At 46.3% G+C, this 25904-nt stretch overlaps 2 protein-coding genes across 2 annotated transcripts in view; one reads left to right on the top strand and one right to left on the bottom strand.

Moving 5' to 3' along the window:
- Positions 1 to 25904, bottom strand: part of APLN (apelin) — a 552821-nt gene that overhangs the window by 196557 nt on the left and 330360 nt on the right. The gene's annotated exons all lie outside the window — the stretch shown is intronic.
- SASH3 (SAM and SH3 domain containing 3) lies at positions 646 to 23007 on the top strand. The gene is made up of 8 exons (XM_049766679.1): positions 646 to 702; positions 14045 to 14140; positions 14831 to 14977; positions 17163 to 17304; positions 20504 to 20652; positions 20933 to 21142; positions 21264 to 21414; positions 22693 to 23007. Exons 1-8 carry the CDS (start codon positions 646 to 648, stop codon positions 22887 to 22889), a joined length of 1149 nt encoding a protein of 382 aa, XP_049622636.1. The 3' UTR covers positions 22890 to 23007.

The following is a 25904-nucleotide window of genomic DNA, read 5'->3' as shown; positions in this document are numbered from 1 at the left end:
GTGGGGTGATAGCTGAAGGTGTGGACTCTAGTGTGAGTGCTCAAGTAACGTGGGTTATGAGGATGGCCTTGGAAACAATAGTTGTAGGGTATAAGGTGATCACTATAGATTGGAATGTTGATTGTATGGTGAAAACGATGGGGGTGAGGGCAGGAAACAACCTGGTGATATAAGCTGATCCAGCAGCATTAGCCCAACAGACACAGGTATGGTTCATCTTTTGATTTCTGGATTCACACCAGGCTTGGTGTGAGCCCTACAATGTCAGGTGAGAGGCTACCTCCGAAAAGACCGATCAGAAAGACATGAGATGGCAAGCAAGGGACTTTTCTTGGTATCTCGGACCCAAGAGCTGTGTGCCTCCGAATCTCTGGAGACTGAAGTTGGGACTTCCTTCCTCCCTAGGGGCCAGCAGGGGCTATGATTGCTGTAAGAGCAGGTCACGTGGTAAGGCTTCCTGTATGCTGCTGCTGCAGTGTCTGTCCATGGCCTGTACCCCACAAGCTGCCACTGCAGAAGTCGGAGTGGGGACCAGGATCTCGGTCGTGCCGTGCCACCCAGACATTGCTGAAAAAGCTGAGCAAGAGTCCTTGGCATCTTGATACCCAGGAGAGTGGGAAGAGTGCTCCAGTAGGGTAGAGGACCATGTTGCGCCGCAAGCCCTCTAACGCCAGCGAGAAGGAGCCAACTCAGAAGAAAAAGGTGAGGTGTAGCTCTACGAGCTCAGCTCTTCCTTCCTTCCCATTGCTTTCTTAGCCTCCTCTGCATGGCTCTGAAAAGCAGGTCTAGGCAAGGGCACAACAAAGTGACAGGCTAACCCATGGGTTAGTAGAGTAATCGCCATGCAGAAGTCTTCACATTCTAGGGTGCTGCTGACTTATAGAATAGACTCTTAGAAAACTAAAGAATTCGACCTTACAACTAGAGGATAGAGGGATGAAAAATTGGACCCAGAATTCTTGGTGGGTATTGGAGAATCATACAGGTCAATGCTCAAGTTGAAACCAAAGATTGTACTGAATTTTTGCTCCTTGGATGCTGGGCCTGCCACTACTTTGGCTAAGCATGTCTCAGGAGACATTTCACATGAAGAGCCATTCAGCTCAGAGCCATGATGCTCCCAGGAGCCTGCCTGATTGTTCTGGAATAAACTCACCTCCCTCAGTTCAGCTCTGTGGAGACCCTCAGACCCAGATTTGATGGGGCTAATGGGGCCTGAGGTGATTTCCACTCTCAGGGAAAGGACCTTGAAACCTGCAGTGGGCCTCAGAGGGGATAGAGACACTTACAAAATAGCAAGAAATTACTTGTGAAAAATAAGAAATGAAGCCACTAGGATGGGAACAAATTACGATGGGAACAACAGAGTGAGGACCAAGGAGAAAAATATAGTGCTTTTAAAGTTTTTTTGGGGGGGGAGGGTATTGCCATCATGAAACAACTGAGGTTTTCGTCCTCCTGGAGCACAGTCTAGAAGACTCTTTGTAGGAATTAAGTGACTCTAGCTGAATTTGAGAATTTCTGGATGCAGTTCATTGAATGGATCGTAGGAATGTCCCAATCGGTGGATCTGAAAGGATTCCAGAACCATCCCAAAGCAGTCCCCAACCCCAGCCCTAGGCCAAAGTCTGGGGCCTCCATCCCAGGAGTTCACCTGAGATGCCCTGTGGGGATTCCCCTATTTTCAGGGATCAACTTCCACAAGGGAGTCAGGTGAGAGGCCAAGCTCAAGGCACTGAGGTGTGCATCCTGCTCCTTTATTCTCAGGTCCTGAGATGGAGGTTGTCTGCCATTTCCGTCTCTATACTACCCACCCTACTGCTTGTCTAAGATCACAGTAGAGGTGCTTGAGGGCCAAGGGAGGGGAGGGAGACTCATGAATTTTCACACAAAGGCAATTCCCCAGCCCTGTGCTAGTCCACCCAGCTCACCACACAGAGCCTAGTGCCTGTGAATTGGCTCTACTTCCCCTAGTGCTGGGCTGATGGCTGTGGGAAGCAAGTCTACTCAAGATGTTGCTGGGCCCCAAACCACAGGGGAGCGAAGCTGGGGGAGGAATCTGAGAAAAAGCTGACACTTCAACACAGGCTCAACTGCTATCTTAGGTGGATATATCCAGGGTCACACAGAAGCCAGAGGAGCCCTCTATTCTGATCCTAATTTCCATGACCTGAACTCAAAGCTTGGCAGTGGGCCCATGGAATTTCCTCAGATGTCTCCCATAATAAATCAGGTTCATGAGGGTACCCTCAGATTCCCATCATCTCAGGGAGGAGAGCCTAGGCAATCCCCATCCCACCCTGCCAAAGCCTGAGGTGGCCTCCAGAGCCTCAGATCCCAGAAGTACCCATGGGAAAAAACTACCTTCCAGAAGGTGGAAACAGCACATGCCACAGGCCTGACTTTCATATACTCTTCTTCTCACAGGTTGAAGTGACATGGGGAGGGGTGGAAAACAGAGAGACACATGAGGCCTCCATTTCCTGGTCCTACTTTGCCTGCCAAATGGAGACGGTGCTAGGCAGTGAGTGGGCAGGAAAGCTGAGTGAGAATCCTTTTAGGTTCTACATTAAGGAACTTGGATTGTTCACTGGCCTTTGGGCCCCAGTTTCCTCCTGGAAGTAAAGGGCAATAGCCCCCATCTGTCACTTCAGGAGGTCAATATAGGTGATCTGGAGCAATAAACAAATAGACATGTGCACACAAGGAGATAAGGAGTACTTGGCAAGGAAGAACCAGCATTAACTCTAGCCTTGAAGGGAAGCATTTGAGCCCTGATTCTACTCCTAAAGACTCTACAGCTTCCTGGCTCTGTACAGGGAAGTCTACCCATCTCCAAACTCATTGACAACTTGGTGAGATAGTGATAGTCATTGTCTTTCTCCCTATTTCATGCCCAGAGCTCTGAGAGATAAAGAAATTTTCCTAAATTTCCCTAAGGTGATAACCAGTAAGCCAAGACCTATGCATTCCCAGTCATTTTTTTTAAAGAAATGAATCTGTTAGTTGGTTGGTTTGTTGGTTGGTTAACTAGTTAGTTGGTTATTTGGTTGGTTAGTTGTTAATTTGTTTGTTTTGGGACCACATCCAGCAGCACTTGGGGGTTACTCCTGTCTCTGCTTAGCAATCACTCTTGGAAATCTTAGGGTACCATATAGGATACCAAGGATCGAATTTGAGTGGGCTGCATGCAAGGCAAATGCCCTCCCCATGTTATAACTCTGGTCCACATCTCCAGAGTCTTAGTTCTTCCTCCCTCCACGCTCGTGTCCTGAAAGTCATCTCAAAAGCATTAGAAGAATGTGAAGAACATAAGACCATGGATTACTCTGTGGGGCAGAGACAGATAGCTATGGAAAGAGGGTCTTTGGGAGCAGTAGAGCAAAGTAGGGGGAGCAGGTCCTCCCGGATGGTGGAAAGGGTGTCAGGATGTGGTACTGAGCAAGCGTGGTGAAGGGGAGGAGACCTAGCTCTGGCAGCCTTGAGAAAGCTTGCTTCCTTCTGAGTCTCTCTCTGCTCTCTTTGATCTGTTGGGAGATAGATGTAAAAGGTTTTTTTATTCTGAGACTTAGCTCCTCTCTGCACCCTAGATCTCCTGCTAGAGAAAATGTAGAGAACTTTAGGCTCCCATCCAGGTGCTCAACTCTTCCCTCTTTCAGTCTTTCCCAGCCTCTCCCTGTCCCCACTCCTTCCTTATTGTGCTCTATATCTAGCATGTCCAGTATCAATTCTCTTTGTGTGCATTTTGTACACCCAGTGTCTCCTCATTGCCTACAAACCAACTCCTGGGTATGTTGACACATATGCTAAGGGCCTTCTCTGGCTTTTTCTACTCCATGTCCCACCACACCCATGACAAAACACACCATTCCATCACCATGCTCTCCTGGGACATCCCTCACTCTCAATTTTGTTCAAGTCCTTCTTGTTCTCACTCTTGTTCAAATTCACTTTCTCCATTTCCAGCTGAAGAAATGGCAGCTCTCTTACATGGCCCAGCTCAATAAGCATCTTCCTCCAAAAAGCCTCCTACTCTCTTCAGAGAGACCTCCAAATGCTGCTCACAGCCAACATTGTTCTCAATCCATTTCTGTGCAGGAGGAAATTTCATAAGCTCTGAGAGCTACAACTTGAATGAATGTTCAGACATGGATCTGGATTTGGACATTAATTCTCTCTGCTATTGTTTGTGTACCTACAACCACCTCTCTGAGTCTCAGTCATCTCAGTTGAGATGTCAGACTGTAAGAAAGGGACTAAAGTCGGCATAGAGAAGTGCTTGGCAGAGTGCCAGACCCATGGAGGTGATGTCCCATTAGTGAATTCACTAACATGCACAGGCTGGTGCCTGAAACCCATAGGGTGGTAGGTATATAAATGGCTCATAAAAGGACAGATGTGCTAGTTTGAAAAACACCTAAGCTTGCTCAGGGAGCAGGCAATGAAGAGGTCAACAAGGGTATGAGAAATTCTGAGTGATTCAGGGAGGCTTCCTGCAGGAGGTATCATCTTGAAACTGACTTTGAAAAATTCTTTTATTGAAGTACAATAATGAAATGTATCAATCATGAATATGCCAAGTAATGAATTTCCATTAAGTGAACAACCCTGTTCAAGCAGCACCCAGATTAAGAAGCAGCACTTCCAACAGCAGTCTATAAGTTTCTTTCATGCCTCCATTCCCCAAGGAAAACATTGTCTTGACTTCCAACAGTATAGGGTAATTTTGCTGACTTTCAAACCCTCTATATGAGGACCCATGTACAACTGACCTTTGAATAGAACAGAGGTTATAGGCACTGGTCCCAAATCAAAGAACCTCGTAAAACTTTTTACTTCCTGAGGACAGAGCAATAGTACAATGGCTAAGTCACTTGCCTTATATATGGCCAACCCAAGTTCAATTCCCAGTATCCAAGAGAGTTCCCTGAGGACCACCAGGAGTGACTCTTGAGTGCATAGCCAGAAGCCCTGATCACCACTAGATGTGGCCAAACATCCAAAAATACCTTTTTACTTCCCCTCTAAACTTAGCCTACAGTTGACTAGAAGCCAACATAATATAAAAACAATTGATTAGAACATGTTCTGCCTATTTTATGCTATTTTTAACAATGAAGTGAACTAAAGAAAATATTATTTACAAATTATAGGTTAAGGGTCTGGAGCTATATTACAGCAATTGGGAATCTTTCCTTGTATGCAGCCAACACAGATTCGATCGCCAGCATTCCATATGATCCCCTGAGCACCACTAACAGTAATTCCTAAATGTAGAGCTAGGAGTTAGTCCTGAGCATCACTGGATGTGGCCCAATAAAAATAAAAGAAAGAAAGAAAATGAAAATTATAGGGCCAGAGAGATAGTGCAACAGACATGGCACTTGCTTGCATGCAGCCAACCCACATTCAATCCTAGTATTCCATATATTCACCAGAGCTCCACCAGGGTGAAACTTGAGTGCAGAGTCAGGAATAAGCCTCAAACCCCACCAAGTGTGGCCCTCTGAAAAAAGAAAATTATAAGAAGCAGAAAAATATTTTTAGTGCTGGGCTATATTTGTCTATATAGTAAATTGTTTTTTTATAGTATCTTTATTTAAGCACCATGATTACAAACATGTTTGTAGTTGGATTTCAGTTATAATGTCTATATAGTAAATTGTAAAATTACCTATGCATCATATTTCCAACTCTAGGTGAAAGGGACTAAAACAGGGTCACACATGAAATAATCTAAGCCAAGCTAAGGGTGAAAACACAGGTAGTCTGGTAACCTTCTACCTCACATCAAGAGCAAACTGCTTACCAGAACTAACATTTTTATTAAGTACAGAGACCACCTCCAGCTGGGGGAGTAAGTACAGATTGCTCAGGCTATACTGAGCCAGTCTTGTCCAGGTTTACATGTAAGAAAATCTCTGTTTGGGGATAAAACCAAGTTGTACATAAACAGTTTCAAAGGAACCATGGATGATCTTTGTTTGGGGTGAAACCACATTGTAAACAGACAGATACAAAGAAAACTGGATGATCTTTGTTTTGGGTAAAACAAGGTTTAATCTAACAACTCACCCTTTGTGTTCAAAAATTGAGAGGGATATATAAATCGTATTCTATTATTCTCTGCAAGAAGTGGGAATCCGGGCCCAGAGAGATAGCACAGCGTCGTTTGCCTTGCAAGCAGCCGATCCAGGACCTAAGGTGGCTGGTTCGAATCCCGGTATCCCATATGGTCCCCCGTGCCTGCCAGGAGCTATTTCTGAGCAGACAGCCAGGAGTAACCCTGAGCACTGCCAGGTGTGGCCCAAAAACAAAAACAAAAACAAAAAAAAAGAAGTGGGAATCCCAGACCAAAACTTATAAAAGTGATTATTGTTTTGCATAGGCATGGTAAAATCTTGGGAAATAAAAAGAAAAAACTTTTAGCATCAAGTGAGAAAATTTTAAACCAGTTACTGTTATAGCTAATTCCTAGCAATCACTGCTAGTGAGGACAGACTTGGCTGTAAAAGCATCATAGGTTAGATTATGTGTACATTGTTCTCAAAACAATCAGCTTTTTTCATATCCCTGTCTTATACTATCACAAAAATTTTCATAGACTTCTCTGAACATAAGCATTAGAACTTTTCTGCAGATGTACTTAATTTGAAAACAAGTTCCTAAATATTCTTTTTTTTTTTTTTTTTGGTTTTTGGTTTTTGGGCCACACCCGGCAGCACTCAGGGGTTACTCCCTGTTACATAAATCACTCCTGGCAGGCTCGGGGGGACCATATGGAATTCCAGGATTCAAACCACCATCCTTCTGCATGAAAGGCAAACACCCTACTTCCATGCTATCTCTCCAGCCCCAAGTTCCTAAATATTCTTACACTGTGGACTGCAATATGAATCTAGCATTCAAGTTCCTTTTCCATAAACTTCTCTAAACAAAATTATAAAAACATATCTGCAGGGACAGAGAGATAGCATGGAGGTAGGGCATTTGCCTTGCACGCAGAAGGACGGTGGTTCGAATCCCATCATCCCATATGGTCCCCCGAGCCTACCAGGAGTGATTTCTGAGCTTAGAGCCAGGAGTAACCCCTGAGCACTGCCGAATGTGAGGGGAAAAAAACATATCTGCAGATATATATATATATATATATATATATATATATACAGTTTGAAAATAAGCTTGCTAAAACATACTTAAATGAGCACTGTAACAAGAGTCTATAGTATCCAAGTTCCTTTTCCATAGACTTCTGTGGACAAAGACATTAGAACATTTTGAAGACATAATTTGAGAATAAGTTGCTAAATAATATACACAATAAAGCATCACAGCAATAGGGAAACATTCACTAGGATAGCTGAGAACCATTAAAATCTAACAACATTATGCATTTCCCATAACTGTGCAAACTAATATTAAACCACAAGAATGAGGTACATAATTATGCGGTAGCAGTGGGGCATAGAACAAAAAGAGTAGCTATTAAGATCTATATAGGTAGAACACGCAATTTAACAATGACCGATGCAAATAGAGATTAACCTAGAAGAAAGTTAATTTTTGGAGGTGCAGAAATTCTGAAAGCAGCTTCTCAGTTGGGCTTTAGCTGTGCTTGGATTCTCCATCTCCACCTTCTGTGTAGGCTGCTGTGATCATTTGGGATGTAAAGGCTTTTTGTCCCTGGGCTGGTGTCTGGGTGGGGGATTCACTCATCTCCCTGCTATCAATTCCCCTCCAATGGGGCTTCCTCTTTGGTTTCTACCCCATCAGTGATTTCGATAAGCTGCTGCAGGTTGGGGTATGAGATCCTTGCATAAAGCACCTTTGGTAGAAGAAAGGTGGTGGGCATCAGCATCTGGGAGACCGCCCAGAGTTTTAATCTCTGGGTAATGGGGCAATATTGTTGGGATCTTTTCAGGTCCATGGGCCACTGTTTGGGTGCCAGTTCTGAAATCATCCCCTGTACTTTATTTCCAACCCCAGATGAACAGGTCTAAAACAGGGTTGCAACATGAAATAATCCAAGTCAGGCTGAGTGTGAAACACAGGTAGTCTGGCAATCTTCCACCTCATATCAACAGCAAGCTGCCTTCCAGAAACTACCCCCAGGTGGGGCAGTAAGGACCAATAAGTACTGATAGCTCAGGCTATCCTAAGCACTGAGCACAGTCCCGCCCAAGTTTACATGTAAGAAAGACAATCTCTGTTTTGGGATAAAACCAAGTTGTACACAAACAGATACAAAGAAACCAGGAATGATCTTTGTTTTGGGTGAAACCACATTGTAAACAAACATATACAAAGAAACCATGCATGATCTTTGTTTGTGTAAGACAAGGTATAATCTAACAGTAAATTTATATTCTGTTTATAAGACTAGAGTGATAAAGGAATAAGCACATGCCTTAAATGCAGGACATTCAGGTTCCACCCCTGCATGGTCCCATAAACACCACAGGGAGTGACAACCTCATACTAAGCAGAGATCAGGGAACACCATTTGAGCACTGCTAGGTGCACTGTACCCATCCCCCAACAGAAAAAGAAAGTCCTTGTTTGGGAACCATAGAGATAGAGATGTTTGGGAACCATGTGGCTAACCTGGGTTCGATCCCCAGCATCCCATCTCCCAGCACCTTCAGGAGTAGTTTCTGAGTACAGAGCCAGAGGTAACCCCAGAGCATCACTAGGTGTGCCCCCCCCAAACAAATATATAAAGATAATTTTTTTTTTGGTTTTTGGGCCACACCCGGTAACGCTCAGGGGTTACTCCTGGCTATGTGCTCAGAAGTTGCTCCTGGCTTGGGGGACCATATGGGACACCGGGGGATCGAACCGAGGTCCGTCCAAGGCTAGCGCAGGCAAGGCAGGCACCTTACCTTTAGCGCCACCACCCGACCCAAGATAATCTTTTTTTCTGTGTACTGGCACCATTGAAACCCAATCTGTTCAAGGGTCAAATAGCACACTGGGGTCCAGTTCCTTCTACTAAACATATCTGGGACCTGAGTGTTAGTAGTGGATATGGTGCTTGCCTTGTATGTGGCCAATTCGGGTTCCATCCTGCCACCACATGTGGTCCCCCAGTCTCCACTAGGAGTGATTTCTGAGTGCTAAACCCACAAGAGTAATCCCTGTTGGATGTGGCCCCAAACAAAACAAAAAATGTATCTGAGGGAAACATTCACATTGTTGGGGAGAGCTATACTATTCTGTTGTATGACCCTGCCACATCCATGTATCCACAGTACAGTCAGTGGGTATCTGGGTTGTTTCCAGGGAGGCAATATTTCAAAGAAGTGAAACTACCATTGACAGAAGGGAGAATATTTCCAGGGGGACAAATTCCTGAGTGTGAGTCCGGAGATGGGTAACAGAAAATGCTAACCTACCTCAACATTGCATGAGAGAGAATTGGTCAGGATCTCACCCCTTTCATATTCACCCGAACCTGGTAAAATTAGCACCCTGGTCTCCATTTTATCCTATGAGGAAACAGAAGCCCAGAAACTTTGAGGAACTCAACCAGCTTTACATAACTGGTCCATGGCAGAACCAAGATGGGGACACTTATTGATTAATGCCATAGAGTTGAGACTGTGATGAAACAAGTCACTGAAGCAGGTGACAGATCCCAGAACTCAGCTATGTGCGGCTTAAAATGTCTTTTACCCCAAGAGACCCCACATTGTCATTAGTCATGATAGGAGCCAACCATGTCTGGCTCTTTCACACTAGTCAGAACCCCAAGAAGGCCTCACTCCAGAGACCTCATTCCTATAAAAGGGGGTGAACTGAAGGCCCATAAAAGGCATTCAGGTAGTTTGGAGCTGATCATGAGGCTGGAGGTAGGTCAGGCCAAGTAATTTGTAGATTCTTTTCCATATCCCTTGCCCACCAATTAGTTCCATGTCTCAGATCACCTCCACCCTCCTTTGGCTCTTTCCTTTCTGCTTTGGGCAAAAGCTGGGACAGAGAGGCCCTGATAGAAGATCCCAGGAGGCAAAGGTCTCCTGGACCCAGACTGCAGATTAATGACCGGAAGAGGCCTCGGGAAGGAGCTGTGATTAGAGAACAGCCTGGCGGTGAGTTTACTCTTTCCCCAACAAAGCCCACTTCTGGCCCCATGCCTGCCCTCTTGCTCTCTTTCCAGCCTTGCCTGTCCCTAGGGCTTCAGGGGCGACACTCAGCCCCCTGGTCTGCAGACCCACTGAGGGTTGGTGGAAGAAAGGCCACAATAGGCCCCATCAGTCTATAAATGGCAGCCCAGCCTACCCTTCTTGGACCCAAGCCAGCCCTTTGCCCACCCTCTCTCTGTTCCCTCTTTTCCTAGCCCTAAGAGGAGGAAGTTATCCAGGCAGCTGCATCCTAGCCATACAAGAGAAGGAAATAAACAGAAGGTGGAGGAGAAAATGGGGAAAGAGGGAGAGAAAGAGGAAAGAACCATAGAGGAGGGAGGAGAGAAGGGACACATGGGATCCCAGTAGGTGCAGGCAGACCCCTTTCCCACTCCCCAATGTGCCCAGAAGAGGTTTTGTGAGGCTGCAGGCATTCCACGAGGAGATCTAGTGTCAGTCTCAGCCCGACCTGACTGCTGACCTACTTTTGGTCAGCACTCTTGCTGTGACCTCGGGGAGGCGTAGACAGACTCTGATTGCTCAGTTGCCTTTGGTCAAGAGCCACCAAGAGAACTAAAGTATTTCACCATGTTGCCAGGACTTGAGGCCAATTGTGTGTGTGTGTATTGAGGCTGGGCAATTGACAGTGTTTTGTCCCTGGATGGGGGTGGGGGTGCAGTTTGTCAAGTAAACAAACCCCATTACATAGAAAAGAGGATGTGACAGAAACTCAATCATGAATAATTTTGAACCACGGAGCTTAAATAAAGTAATTGTATAAAAAAAGAAAAGAAAAGAAAAGAAAAGAGGATGTGAAAATTTCAGCTTGGTGTGGTTTGGGGGCTCCAGTTCCTCAAGCCCTTATCTCTGGTGTCTGCAGTCTACCCCGCACTATCCGTCTGGCCATCTGTGAACCCCAGTTCCTGTGTGTATCTCTGGTTCACACTGTTGTTTTTGGTTCAAGTTTAATACCAATTTCTTAGTCCCCTACCTGCCTATCCAGTGGTTATTCTTGCTAGCCAGTGGCTGTTATCTTGCATGCATGTGCATGCTGACATCGTTAAGAAAGTTTCTTTCCTACAAACGGTGTCATTGAGGCAAACAGCAGCAACGGACTAAGTCTGAACACATTCGGGCTGGAGAGATAGGACGGACAGTGGGGAAGAGTGACCTAGGCTCACAGTCCTGGCACTACCTGGAGGGATCTTTGAACATGGAGTCAGAAGTGAGCCCTGAACACAGCTGGATGTGGTCCAAAAACAAACAACAAACTCTTGGAACTTTGAACACAGGCATATATCAACTCTAGCCAGTTCATCGCTTTAGTGCTTAAGGTAACAAGCTGAAAGAGAAAATGGCAGCTTGCTTTTTCTTCTCTTTTCTCTCTTTCTCCCTTCCTTCAGCTCCCTTCATTCTTTCCTTCTGTTTTTCCTTCTTTCATTCTTTCTTCCTCCCTCCTTTCTTCTTCCTTCCTTTTCTTCCTTCATTCTTTCTTTCTCTTTCTTCATTCTCCTTCCTTTCTTCCTTTCTGTACTTTTCTCTTCTTTCTTTCTTTTTTCCAATACTTGTTGGCCCAGATCCATGACAACTGAATATCTGTGTTGTGGTTTCCCCCAAAGTATCCTATCAGGACTTGCTGGTTTCTGTAGGTTCATTCTGCTTTTCTTGAGACACTTATTCATCAAGCATGTAACCCTAATCTATGTATATTATTGCTATGATGGGAGCTTGGTGATCCCATTTTTCTTGGCGCAAGGCCAGAGTATGGAGGGTGGAGGAAGAATTCTGGAGAAAGATGCCATTTCTTGTAAAGGTAACTCTATTGTAGTTACTCCTACTTCATGTTTACGATCACTACTGGCAGGATTCAGGGGAATCAAACCAGTGTCGGCCATATGGAAAGGAAGCCCTTTTCCCCTGTGCTCTCTGACTCCAGAAGGGGTTTTCTTTCTTTTGGTTTTGGAGGCCACATCTGGCAGTACTCAGGGCTTACACCTGAGGGATCCTCAGGATACCTTAGTGATCACTGTTTTTGGTGAGCTTGGGGAATCACAGAAGTGCCAGAGATTGAGCCTGAGTCAATCACATATAAGGCAAATGCCCTACCAACTTTAATATCACTCCATCCCTATTTTCATTTTTATTTTGTCTGGCTTTCAATTGTGCTCAGGGTTTACTCCAAACAGAGCTCAGGGAACCATGTTTATTGCCTGGCAGTTCAACCCAAAGAAAGCAAATATCTTATCCCTGCACTATGTCTCTAATTCCGTAATAATTGGGGGTGGGGGTGGGAGTCACACCCAGTTCTCAGGTTTCACTCCTGTCTCTGTGCTCAGGGATCCCTTCTTGGTGGGGCTCAGGAGACCACATGCAGTGCCAAGGCCTGAACCTGGGTTGTCCATGTGCCAGGCAAGCACCATAACCCCTGTCCTAGCTCTCCAGCTCCTGAAATGTATGTCTATAATCGGAGTCCCAGCCTCCCAAATGAGGATCTGGTGAGATGCGGGTCTGGAAGTAAATGTTGACACAGGAAATAAATAACCCACAGAGTGAAAAGGTACAAGACTGGGCTCAGGAAATCCAACACTCACGCCAGGAATCCCACAACACAAGCCTTCTGCTCCTAAGAAGGAAAGCAGCTTAGTGGAAGAAGATCAAAGAATGAGCACCTGCCTTTTTCAGACCCATGCTTTTTATTCACAAGAACGGGCCACACCCTAGGGTGGGAGAGGAATACAAAGTAGGGAATAATCCAATAATCTCATCACCAGATGACACCCTTGGGTGGAGTATGAATATCGATTAGGATGGGACTAGTAATCTAACATATGTCTATGAAAATATGTGTTGATTTCTGCTCATTTAATCTTAGGCTACTGGGGTCTGAGATTGAACTTCAGGTACTAGTGGAAATACGACCATAGGCTGAGATCTGATTCAAATCTAGGCTCCTATAATGAGGACTCCTATAATAAGAACTGGTTCCATGGCCAGTTCTCAGGGCCAATTATCAGCTGAGAATGAACAGGATAAAGCCAGGTAGCTCTTGAGTACATTGCAGAGAAGTGATCCTCCTATCTTTCTAGGTGTTTTTGGCTGTATACTAACTGAATTGACATAAAGCAGATTAACAGAAGGAAAAAGGTTTCAATTTCTTACATTTAAGGAAACATGCAAAGATATGAGGTTCATTTTGGGGGGGGGGGCATCTGACAATGTTCAAGGAGGGTTACTCCTAGCTCTGCACTCAGGAATCACTCCTAATGGTGCTCAGAATACTGAGATGCCAGGGACTAAACCCAGGTCAGCCATCTTTAAGGTTTACTCCCTGTACTATAGCTCCAGTTTCAAAAACAGGAGGCTCTTAATAGTAGAACAGATGAAGTTTATATGCCATTCTGAGTTCAGGAAAGGGACTTTAAAAGGGAAGAAGATCATTAGGGGGGATGGAGAAAAGAGGGAAACGGAAAAGCAAATGTTTGATAAACAAATGCTTGCCAGTGCCTTGCAAGAGACAAAGGGACTGGAGTGATTTAGGAACCAACAGGCCTGACTAATCCCTCATGCTCAGTCTATCACATTTAGCTCAGATTATTTGCAGTTATCTCTGATGAACAATGAAACAGGGCCTGAAACAGGTCGCTGATGTAAATTCTCTTAGGAAGCTAAAGGAGATGAAAAGGGGGGGAATGCAAGTCTACTATTTCTTGATTAGAATCAACCCCCCAGTACAGTACTCCTTCTAGCAAAGAGACAGAATCTGATCCTTGACATCTGGGTGTTTCACCTCATTAGCCTTGAGTCCTCAGGGTACAGAGGCTCAGCTCCAGCCTGACATCTGTGGAGAGGCTGGGGGGACAGTTCCCAATTTAGCCAGCCATGTTAGCACCACTGATCGCTTCTTCCACCTCTGTTTCTTCCAGCTCTCACTTCAGCGCTCCAGCAGCTTCAAGGATTTTGCCAAATCCAAGCCCAGCTCCCCTGTGGTGAGCGAGAAAGAATTTAATCTGGATGATAATGTGAGTTTCAGAGCCTCCTGGGGAGATCTGGCAGCAGGCCCTGGATGAAGAAGCCAGGGAGGAAGCTGGGAGGAGGGTGGAAAGGCTATTTGGGGATGGTTGAGGCAAGGCTAGCTTAAATACAGGAGGCCCACCTAAACTTGCAAAATTCCCGGGCATTCTTTTCCGGACCTGGGAGATAGTATAGGGTCTAAAACTTATAATACATGCCCCGAATCAACCCCCAGCACCACACATGCCCCCCTAAGAACAGACCCTGGAGTAGTCCTAGAGCACTGTCGGGTGTGGCGTTAGTCCCCCAATTAATTATAAATTAAATAGATAATTACAAATCAAAAGGCCTGGGTTTAAGAAGGAAAAGGGGCCCGGAGAGATAGCACAGTGGCGTTTGCCTTGCAAGCAGCCAATCCAGGACCAAAGGTGGTTGGTTCGAATCCCATGTCCCATATGGTCCCCCGTGCCTGCCAGGAGCTATTTCTGAGCAGACAGCCAGGAGTCACCCCTGAGCACCGCCGGGTATGCCCCCCCAAAATAAACCAAAAAAAAAAAAAAGAAAAAAAAAGAAGGAATAGTTGGGGGTTGGGGCTTCTCATTTCTACCTCTGTAGCCTCTAACTCACTCCCCAAATCCTGAATTTAGTGGCAATGTTAACAGGGTTCCTGAACCGAACCTCTTCCTTCATTGTGTCAGATTCCAGAAGATGATTCAGGTGCCTCTACCCCAGAGGATGCTGGGAAGAGTGGCAAAAAGCTGGGGAAGAAGTGGAGGGCCGTGATTTCCCGAACCATGAACCGGAAGATGGGCAAGATGATGGTGAAGGCTCTGTCAGAGGAAATGGTGAGGTCTGGGGATCCAGGAGCAGGGTGGAGGGCAGGGAACATAGGTGTCATTCTGGAAGAGTCTGAACACGACTGCTTTGTCAGACTCTGTTGGGGTTCTATGCCTAAAGGCCTGCTTCAGTCTAAGAAGGAAGATCACACAGAAAAGGTGCCCCCTTTTCAGACATGGACTTAGTGTGGAGGGAGGAGGATGGGGACTGGAGGACAGATGAAAGACATTTCCTGGGAAGATAGGTCTGAGGAGAGAGGGAAGCTGATAGGATCACCTGTGGAAAATCCATCTATCGTCTGGGCCTGGGAAAGCTTCATTCAAAGGGTCCCAATGCAGGAACCTAGAGAAGGTAGCTTCGAGCCAGGAAGGACAGGTAGACACCTCTGATGACTGGAATAGCATAGTGAGGCTGACCAGTGGCTTTGTTGGGTGGTAACACTGGTGGTCTGGGGACTACTTGCAATTCTGTGATTGGGCAACCATGTGGTGCCAGAGATTGAACCCAGGACTCTCACCCACAAAGTAAGTGCTCAGGTCTTTGAGTCATTTCTCAGGCCTATGGTTCTTCTAGGAGATCCCAAGTCTAAGGAGTCCTGGGATGAAGTCCATCTGAAATTTCAGGAATTCTGTGTGCTTGGTGTGAAACCCAACCATTTTTGAACATTTAATTCTATAGTTAGGATTCAATAAACCCTATTTATAATGAAGATACTACAGGGTCCATAGCAACAATCTAGCAGGTAGGGTGTTTACTTGCACGTGACCAACCAGAGTTTGATCTCGTGCATCTCATGTGGTCCCATATCCCTGAGAACTGTCAAGAATGATTCTGAAATTCAGAGCCAGGAGTCAGCCTTGAGCACCACTAGTTGTGCCCCCCTAAATGAATATATTACAATCCATCTTGAAAACATATCAATCACTTCCAGGGGCCAGAGCAATAATACACTGGCTTGATGTGGTCCAGTCCCCATATGGTCCTTTGAATAAGCCAGAAGTAATTACTGAGTACAGAGTCAGGAGTAAACCCTAAGTATCACTGGTTGTGTCCCCCAAACATAAATTTTAAAAAGTTCATAACTTCCTAATTCTTTGTTTTGTTTTGGGTTTTTTTTGGGCCACACCCATTTGATGCTCAGGGGTTACTCCCCGCTAAGTGCTCAGAAATTGCCCCTGGCTTGGGGGGACCATATGGGACGCCAGGGGATGGAACCGCGGTCCTTCCTTGGCTAGCGCTTGCAAGGCAGACACCTTACCTCTAGCACCACCTCGCCAGCCCCAAAGCTTCCTAATTCTTGTTCTATCTGGCACTGAGCTCTGTAATCCTCAAGGTCATGTATATCCACAGTGTCTGTGTGTGACCCTGCTGCACACTGGGTAGCAACTTCCTAGTAATTGTGTAGGACTGAGTGAAAATTTTCCCAGACCACTCTGTATTTTTGGATTGATGGAGAAATAAAGGATAACATCAGGTTATCAGGGAAAAACAAATCTAATGACATGTACATCAAGCATCGCTCAGGATATAAAATCCAAAGCAAATGAAATGAAATGAGGGGTTTTAATCCTGTTTTGAGGGAGGCTGGTCGTGCTTGGGGACTACTACCAGTTCTCTGCCTGGTGATCACTCCTGGAGTGCTCAGGAGACCACGTGATGCCAAGGATTGAGCCTGGGACCACCCGATTACAAAGCCTGTTTCTAGGTCTTTTATTTTATTTTATTTTTTGGTTTTTGGGCCACACCCCGAGGCACTCAGGGTTACTCCTGGCTATCTGCTCAGAAATAGCTCCTGGCAGGCACGGGGAACCATATGAGATGCCGGGATTTGAACCAACAACCTTAGGTCCTGGATTGGCTGCTTGCAAGTCAAATGCAGCTGTGCTATCTCTTCCCCCCCCCACCCGTCTCTAGGTCTTTAAGCTACTTCTCCAGCTCCAGATTTTAATCCAGCACTAAAGAATGGGATGGGGGAACCCTGGAATTCAAGGAAAGAGTAGGGAGACCCCCATGAGAAAGGACCAGGTGCCCTGGAGTGAGATGTTTTCTCTGCCATCTGGAGAGGTTTCTCTAAAAGAAAGGCTTGCTTGTGCTGGGCCCCAGTTCTCCACCAGGACCAGGACTATGTCCTCCTGAGCATCTGGTCTGGCCAGCCTAGGCATCTTGAAACTTTCTGTCTCCTCTTCTCTACAGGGAGACACTCTGGAGGAGGGCTCAGGCTCTCCAACATCTCCAGACTGCAGCCTGGACAGCCCTGGGCCTGAGAAGATGGCACTGGCTTTTGCAGAGCAGGAAGAGCGTGAACTCACAACACTTAGTCGCCAGGCCTCCACTAGTGAGTAGAACTCAGGGCATGGGGGTGTTGGGGTGCAAATCACCATCAAGTCCAGAGAAAAGGCTTAGATTACGGACTTGCAGGTGACTGGCTTTGGGGAGAAAAGCGTAAGAGAAATCAATCTTTGATTTGCATTTCCTTAATCACGAGTGATGAAGAGTACTTTCTCACTTGTCTTCTCTGGGGAAATGTCTCTTCATCTCTGATAGAAAAGGAGAAGCAGAATGATCTCTTTCATATGTGGGACTTAAAGATACACAACAAGGGGCCAGAGAGATAGCACTGCGGTAAGGCGTTTGCCTTAGATGCAAAAGGACGGTGGTTCAAATCCCGGCATCCCATATGGTCCCCCAAGCCTTCCAGGAGTGACTTCTGAGCATAGAGCCAGGAGTAACCCCTGAGCGCTGTCGGGTGTGACCCAAAAACCAAAAAAAAAAAAAAAAGATACACAATAAGATGAGAACAAAAGTCCAAAGGCAACATAATGGAAGACCTAATCCATATGCTGAATTTGGGGAATTTTGATAGGATGAGGTGTTGGGGGTCCTTGGGAGAGGGGGGTGGGTACTCTGCTGATGGATATGGTTGTAATTGCATACATGAGAATTAATTAGTAATAGTACTGTAAGCCACAGAATCTCAAAAAAAGTTTTTAAAGGAATCAATCAAAGGAAATAAAGAAGGAAAGAAGAAAGAGAAAGAAAGAAAGAAAGAAAGAAAGAAAGAAAGAAAGAAAGAAAGAAAGAAAGAAAGAAAGAAAGAAAGAAAGAAAGAAAGAAAGAAAGAAAGAAGAGAGAAAGAAAGAAGAGAGAAAGAAAAATAAAGAAGGAAGAAAGAAAAATAGAGAGAGAAAGAAAGAAAGAAAGAAAGAAAGAAAGAAAGAAAGAAAGAAAGAAAGAAAGAAAGAAAGAAAGAAAGAAAGAAAGAAAGAAAGAAAGAGAAAGAAAGAAAGAAAGAAAGAAAGAAGAAAGAAAGAAAGAAAGAAAGAAAGAAAGAAAGAAAGAAAGAAAAAAAGAAAGAAAGAAAGAAAGAAAGAAAGAAAGAAAGAAAGAAAGAAAGAAAGAAAGAAAGAAAGAAAGAAAGAAAGAAAGAAAGAAAGAAAGAAAGAAAGAAAGAAAGAAAGAAAGAGAAGAAAGAAATCAGCCTTTATGGTTGGCCTGCTAGGAATTTCCATGGCCTTCTCCATGTTAAATGTTTCTAATAATCACCTGGGGTCAGAAGGATTATTCAACAAAACTCTCCCTATTGATGTGAAACTGCAGCTTCAGAAGGATTTCTACCTTGTTCAAGATGTTCCAGGCTTGAATTTAGTTTTGCTTTAGAGAGTCCCTACTATCTGTCCAAAGCCCTGAAGGAACCCAAGTTCAGAAGAAAAGACCTGCATTGTCATCTTTCTTGGGATAGCCTATTCCTACTCTTCCAAGGGGGAGGGTGGAAGCTACAGGTCACCGGGTTTTTTTTTTTTTTTTGGTTTTTTGGGCCACACCCGCTTGACGCTCAGGGGTTACTCCTGGCTATGTGCTCAGAAGTCGCCCCTGGCTTGGGGAGACCATATGGGACGCCGGGGGATCGAACCGCGGTCCTTCCTTGGCTAGCGCTTGCAAGGCAGACACCTTACCTCCAGCGCCACCTACCCGGCCCCAGGTCACCAGGTTTTTAACATGATGTGAAGGTGTAGCCTTCCAAATTTCCCTTGGTTTGCTAGCTCAGGTTACCACTTAACATCTTCTAAGTGTTCAGGGTACTAATAGAAGAATCCAGAAGCCCTGCCTGGGAAACAGTTGCAAGTTCTGAGTAGCAGACTCAATGAGAACTGCCTTTCTTGCCCTTCAGATTATTTTTAAGTACCCCTCTCTTTCTCAGGCTCCATAAACATCTTTCTATTGCCACTGAAAGCCATTGAAATGGCTCCTACTTGGGGCCTGCGCAACAGTGAGTGGGTAAGGTGCTTGCTTTGCACGTGGCCAACCTCGGTTATTGAACCTGGCAACCCATACAACAACCCAAGCACAGTCAGAAGGGATCCCTGCGTGCAGAATCAGGAGTAACCCTGAACACTGCCACATGTGGCCCTAAAACAAAAGAAAAAGAAATGGCTCCTTATCCTGCTCCCTCAAGAAAGAAAAAGTCTGAGTTTCCATGTGATGTGGCAACTAGACATTGGATCAAATAGTAATGTAGGGTATGACTTCCTAAGTGCAAGGTGGCTTGGGAGGCCTGAAAGAAGACTCATGAGACCTGGAGTCTAATGGACCCACTGGAAGTTAAGAGGCCTTGGGCAGGTCACTTGGTCTTTCTGGCCTATTTCCCTTCTCTTGATTGAGTTGTTGGCCCAGCTAATCTCTTGAAGGCCTTTCAATTGGCTTGTTCTTGGGTCTGGAAGATATTTCTTCTTTTGGGGTGAACTGTTTCAGGCCTCAAGCTACAGACATAACACAGAGCTTCTGAGGAATGGCCAAGGGGATGGATCAGCGTCCCATCTGCTGTGTGAGACTCACAAAGAACAGTGACCCCCTTTAGGATTTCTAGCCTGATAGCCAATATACTCCCAAAAGTGTCCACTCTCACCTGTAAGGTAGCCCTATTCCCTGCCCTGTCTCTTTTTTTTATTAATAATTTTATTTTGACCAAATTGGGTTACAAATAATTCACAGAAGTATTTCAGGTACATAGTGACATTTGAATCAGGGGCATTCCCACCACCAATATTGTCCTCCCTCCACCCCTGTTCCCAGCATCCATCCCATATTGGCCCTCCTTTGTCCTCTGGGCTGCTAGTATACGTGGTCCCTACTGTGTCAAGCTTGTTGTAGATTGGGTATCGATTCTGTTGTAGTTGGCTTTGGATTTGGTGTTCAAGTCTGATCATTTTTTATTTCTACTCAATGTTCATACGACTGTTTGGTCTTGATGCCCTCCATTATTTCCCCCTCAATTTGTGAGGCAGAAAAAGATGGTTCAAGTTATGTGGTTCTGTTTGAAGGTAAGAAAAAAGGAAAGAAAAAAGAAAAAAGGAGGGGGGGCAGCAAAAATTCAAACAAGCCAAAAATGGGAGGAGTCCTTCTAGAGACTATAAATATCAGTTTAAGAAAAGAAAGTGAAAAGGGAAGGAAAACATAAAAATAATACAAGAAAAATCAACCCCCCCCCAAAACAAAGCAAAACAAACAAAAAACCTGAAATGCCCTGTCTCTTGCAGGCAGTGAGGTCTCCAGCCCTGGTCCAGGCTCAGGCAGTTTTGGAGAGGAGCCGCCCACTCCTCAGTACACAGGGCCCTTCTGTGGTCGGGCCAGAGTCCATACTGACTTCACCCCCAGCCCCTATGACCATGACTCATTGAAACTGCAGGTAAGTTGGCTGTCAGCTCCCTTCCCTCCTGAGTCTGGCAGCCTGCACCATTCAAGAGGGTTGGAGGGCTAGTACAATGGGTAAGGTTTTTGCTTGCCTTGCAAGGGACCCACTTGAGTTCAATTCCCAGCATCCCATATGACCCCCTGAGTCCCACCAGGAGTAACTCCTCAGCATCAAAGGCAAAAACAAAAGCTGGTCCAAGACAGGGTAGGTCAGGGTTATCCAAAAGCATCCTCCTCTCCCCTCTCCCCTGCTCCACTTTCTTATCCTCCCACAGAAAGGAGATATGATCCAGATCATTGAAAAGCCACCAGTGGGTACATGGCTGGGCCTTCTTAATGGTAAGGTGGGCTCTTTCAAGTTCATCTATGTGGATGTTCTGCCTGAAGAGGCTTCAGGGCCTGCCCGGCCCAACCGCCGCCAGAGCAAAGGCAAGAGGCCCAAACCCAAGACCCTGCACGAACTACTGGAGCGCATTGGTCTGCAGGTTGGAGCATGGGCTGGGACTGGGTGTAGGACAGAGGCGGATCACACCTGCTCCAGGGATGGGGCTGGAGTTATTGGGAGTGGGTGGCTTGTAAGCAGCTGCATTGGCGACCTGCCCACAGGAACACACATCCACCCTGCTGCTCAATGGCTACCAGACCCTGGAGGACTTCAAGGAGCTGCGGGAAACACACCTCAACGAGCTGCACATCACAGACCCCCAGCATCGGGCCAAACTGCTCACGGCTGCGGAGCTGCTGCTGGATTATGACAGTAAGTGGGTTCAGGATCCCAGAGCTGAAGGGCTACTCAGTGTGGGCCTGCCAGGGGCATGGCTTCCTAGCCACACTCTGCCCTGGCATCTCACAACCTCCTGCAGTAGGAAGGAACTTTTCCAACTTGAGTTGCAGTGTTAGGCCAAGTTTGTGGAGTGGGAGAATTTGGGCAATGGTCAAGAAACTCTTAAAAATTTTTTTTTGGTTTTTGGGCCACACCCGGCGGTGCTCAGGGGTTACTCCTGGCTGTCTGCTCAGAAATAGCTCCTGGCAGGCACGGGGGACCATATGGGACACCGGGATTCGAACCAACCACCTTTGGTCCTGGGTCGGCTGCTTGCAAGGCAAACGCTGCTGTGCTATTTCTCCGGGCCCGAAACTCTTAAAACTTTTTTTTGTTTGTTTGTTTGTTTTTTGTTTTGTTTTGTTTTTTGGGCCACACCCAGTGACGCTCAGGGGTTACTCCTGGCTATGCGCTCAGAAGTCGCTCCTGGCTTTGGGGGACCATATGGGACACCGGGGGATCGAACCGCGGTCCGTCCTAGGCTAGCGCTGGCAAGGCAGACACCTTGCCTTTAGCGCCACCGCCCGGCCCCCTTTTTTTTTTTTTTTTTTGGTTTTTGGGCCACACCCTGTGACGCTCAGGGGTTACTCCTGGCTATGCGCTCAGAAGTTGCTCCTGGCTTGGGGGACCATATGGGACACCGGGGGATCGAACCGCGGTCCGTCCAAGGATAGCGCAGGCAAGGCAGGCACCTTACCTTTAGCGCCACCGCCCGGCCCCCTCTTAAAACTTTTAAATCAAAGAGGAAACTTAAAGCCAGTGAAGTTATGAAAGGCCTGTTACTGAGTCAAGGTCACAGAGCTAGAACTACCAGAGTCAGGCTTGGTAACTGGCCTGAACACCATTGCTATCTCAGTTTCAATGCAGCAGGGGGCCAGGAGAGGGTTGGTGGTGGCCGGGAGGGAGAGACAGTTTACAGTGGACCTCCTGAGGTTCCCACCCCACATCATCCCTGGAGCTTCCATCCCACTGGGCTTCTTGTTGTTGTTTTGGACCACACCTGGTAGTGCTCAGGGGTAACTCCTGGCTCTGCACTCAGAAATCGTTCCTGGCAGGCTTGGGGGACCATATGGGATGCAGTGGATCAAACCTGGGTCAGTCCTGGATCAGCTGCATGCAAGGCAAATGCCTTACCCACTACTATCACTCCAGCCCCGTATCCCACTTGTTAATGCCCAAGTCTTGAATCTTCTTTGATTTTCTCTCTGGAAGCTGGCAGTGAGGAGGCAGAAGAGGGCACAGAGATCAGCCAAGAGCCTGTAGCACACACCATGTCTGTGTCGGAACCCAAGGTGGACATTCCTCGCGACTCTGGCTGCTTCGAGGGCTCAGAGAGTGGGCGCGATGAGGGGGAGCTGGCAGGTGCTGAGGAGCAGCTGCAGGCCCTCTCCCTGGCTGGAGCACAATGAGGTGGAAGTGGTGAAGGTGGGCCTCAGCTGGGCTTGAGCAGTAAAAGTGGTAAGGATGGGCCCAAAGGACTGGCACCAAGCCTGACTGGGCTGTACCACAGGCGCTTGAAGCTGCAGAGGCCAGCCTGGGCCCACAGGCTGCAGTGGAGAGGATGAGGCACGTCTGGACTGCCCCCTGCCCCTCAACCTCCCTCCACCAGCTACTGACTGCACTGCCATTCCAGGCATTGGCACCTGCACCAAACATAGCGAGTGAGGACACCAGGGGGATGCCCCACTTATGTCCCTATTTCCTATATATGGCCCACAGCTCTTCTCTCCTACACCTACCCTGTAACCTTCCCCTGCCACAGTGCTTCCCCAAAAGTGAGCCCAATCAGTGCTTCTGGTGAGACTTCAAATTGGAGGGAAGTTGACCACTTAAAAGGACCCTCTAAGCCTTCCTAGAATGCTCTCTGTATGCATACCCAAAATTAACTTCTGCGCACTGCCAGGGATGGCCTCCAAAAAAAAAAAAGAAAGAAAAGAAAAAATTAAATACTCTTCAGTGACCATGAGAACATGCTGAATGAAGGTCCAGGAAAGACATGGGTATCTGTCCTCCCTCCCCCAGCTTTTCCCTTAGCTTTCTTTTGTGGGGGGGGGGGTTACACCCGGCAGCGCTCAGTGATTACTCCTAGCTCTGTGCTCAGAAATCGCTCCTGGCAGGCATGGGGGACCATATGGGATGCCAAGATTCAAACCACTGTCAGTCCTGGATTGGCTACATGCAAGGCAAACACCCTACCTCTGTGCTATCTCTCCAGCCCCAAGTGCTGACCATATGGGACATCATCTTCTGTCCTATTCCATGTGGTTCAAGACACAGACTTGAAAACAGTGAAAACAATGACCAAACCTCCAACAATCAGCACCCTCAATTCATCTCTCAGTCTCCTGCCAGTTCTCCAATGCCAATGGCAGTTGTTCAGACCTAGTTTCCAAGTTCAGATTTACTCCTCCAAAGTCAAAATCATGGCTGGGGCAAGATTTGGCTATGTGTCCTTACAAACAAAGGCATTATGCAATTTCACATGGAGAAATATACTTTGTTTTGCTAAAGGTTTTGGACTATTCTAAACCACATAAATGGGAAGATTTCCTTCAAGCATTCTTCTTTGACTTCAATATCAAGTCCATGCACTAAATTCCCTTTCTTTGGAGTCTTAGTGGCCTGGACACAGTGCCCACTCTTCCTACTCAGTAGACACACTTCTGAATATGCTACCAGGAGCTTTGGGCAGGGGGGGATTTGAGTGTAAATAGAAAAGGTTTAGGTTTGAGTGTTAATAGGTGCAGAAAAGGATGATAGCAATAAATATAGGTATATAAACAAAATTTGTCTCCAGCTCTTTCTATGGAGGTAAGATCAAAACCTCTCAGCTGTACTCAGAAACATGTCTCTTGTCCTCACAGGGTCATCTGTTCCTTACCCAGGGATACCCAGTGCCCCAGTCCATCTGATCTGGAACTTTTTGGGGTGTGGGGCTAGGGTTATACTCAGTGGTGCTCAGGGTTTACTCCTTAACCCCTGTACTATTTCTGCAATCCAGATTTTTGAGTTTATAACTTTGTGTTTGTGCCATACTGGGCAGTACTTGGAAGCTACTTACTCCCAATTTGGTGCATGGTAGGGGGTGATCATCCCAGGGGGACCATTCAGCCCTTTCTTTGAGCTATTTCCCCAACCAGTTTGAAGGTAGAACTGACTCAACCCTTGTCACTAACCAGCTTTCTTCAGTGCTCAGGTTTTCAAGGAAATGAACGTTGTTGGGGTTTGAGAGCAGAGACAGCAATTTCCCTCTTCCTAGACTTGCTCCTCTCCACCCAATGAGAAAAAGGTATAGTAAGTCTGCCCAGGCCTAAGGTGGAGAGACAACCCTATATTCAGCAGGGCCTTTCCTCTGAGGCTACCTCTTCCTAGGCCCATTAAAGCCACATCATCTCCTTTTTAGAGTCCAAGGAGCAGAGGTGATAGAGAAGCCTCCTGGCTTTGTTGCAGACATTCACAGCCATCAGGGAGGGCAAACTGGAGTGAGATTACAGCAGATGAAAATCAAGGCTGTGCTAATTCATGTTTTTTTTGGGGGGGGGTCACACCCAGTCGCGCTCAGGGGTTACTCCTGGCTCTATGCTCAGAAGTCGCTCCTGACAGGCTCAGGGGACCATATGGGATGCCGAGATTTGAACCACTGACCTTCTGCATGCAAGGCAAACGCTTTACATCCATGCTATCTCTCTGGCCCCGCTAATTCAGGTTTTGATCTCTGCCATTCATCATTTAGTTTTTGCACTGTCATCTTTAAAAAAAATCATGTGCATCCAACCAACTTCCAAAACTCATGTACTAGATAACTGCTGTCATATTGTCAGCAGAGGAGTCAGACACCAAGCTCTCCACATATACTGTTCACCCTTGACCAATACAAAAATTAGGGACAGTGTAGTAACCAACAACAATAGTATAACTCTGTATACTGGGGCAGGGAAAGTCATTATAAAATTTCCACTTGAACAATCCTTGCATGGTTAAGGTTCTAAGTTGGACCCCAATATCATATGCACTCCACCCCAACACTCCTGAGAATAACACAGGTGGTCCCCATAATAATGCCAATTAAAAATATCCATGTAGAATTGGTGGGTGGGTGGGAAGGCCTAGGGAGGGTTAAAAAATACCCAAGTAAAATTTTGATTCCCCCAGAACTTAAGTTGTCTCTTGGATATCTGCAGAACACTGTTATCAAAGCTCTTATTATCGGGCCTCCAAAACTGTGTGTTTCATCCTTGCTATTTCAACCAACACCCAAGGTTGGTTGAGTCTGTGACTGTGGAAAACATGGCTGAAAAAAATGGGGAGAGACAGGAAGATAGTACAGAGGTTGAGGCATTAGCCTTGCATCTTGCCAACACCAATTCAAATCCCTGGCACTGTATGAGCCTCCGTTCACTTCCAGAGGTCACTCCTGAGCAGAG

The sequence above is a fragment of the Suncus etruscus genome, chromosome X, assembly GCF_024139225.1.
Source record: "Suncus etruscus isolate mSunEtr1 chromosome X, mSunEtr1.pri.cur, whole genome shotgun sequence".
Lineage (NCBI taxonomy): Eukaryota > Metazoa > Chordata > Mammalia > Eulipotyphla > Soricidae > Suncus > Suncus etruscus.
The sequence above is the reverse complement of the archived record's forward strand: the minus strand, read 5'-3'. Positions and strand labels throughout refer to the sequence as shown.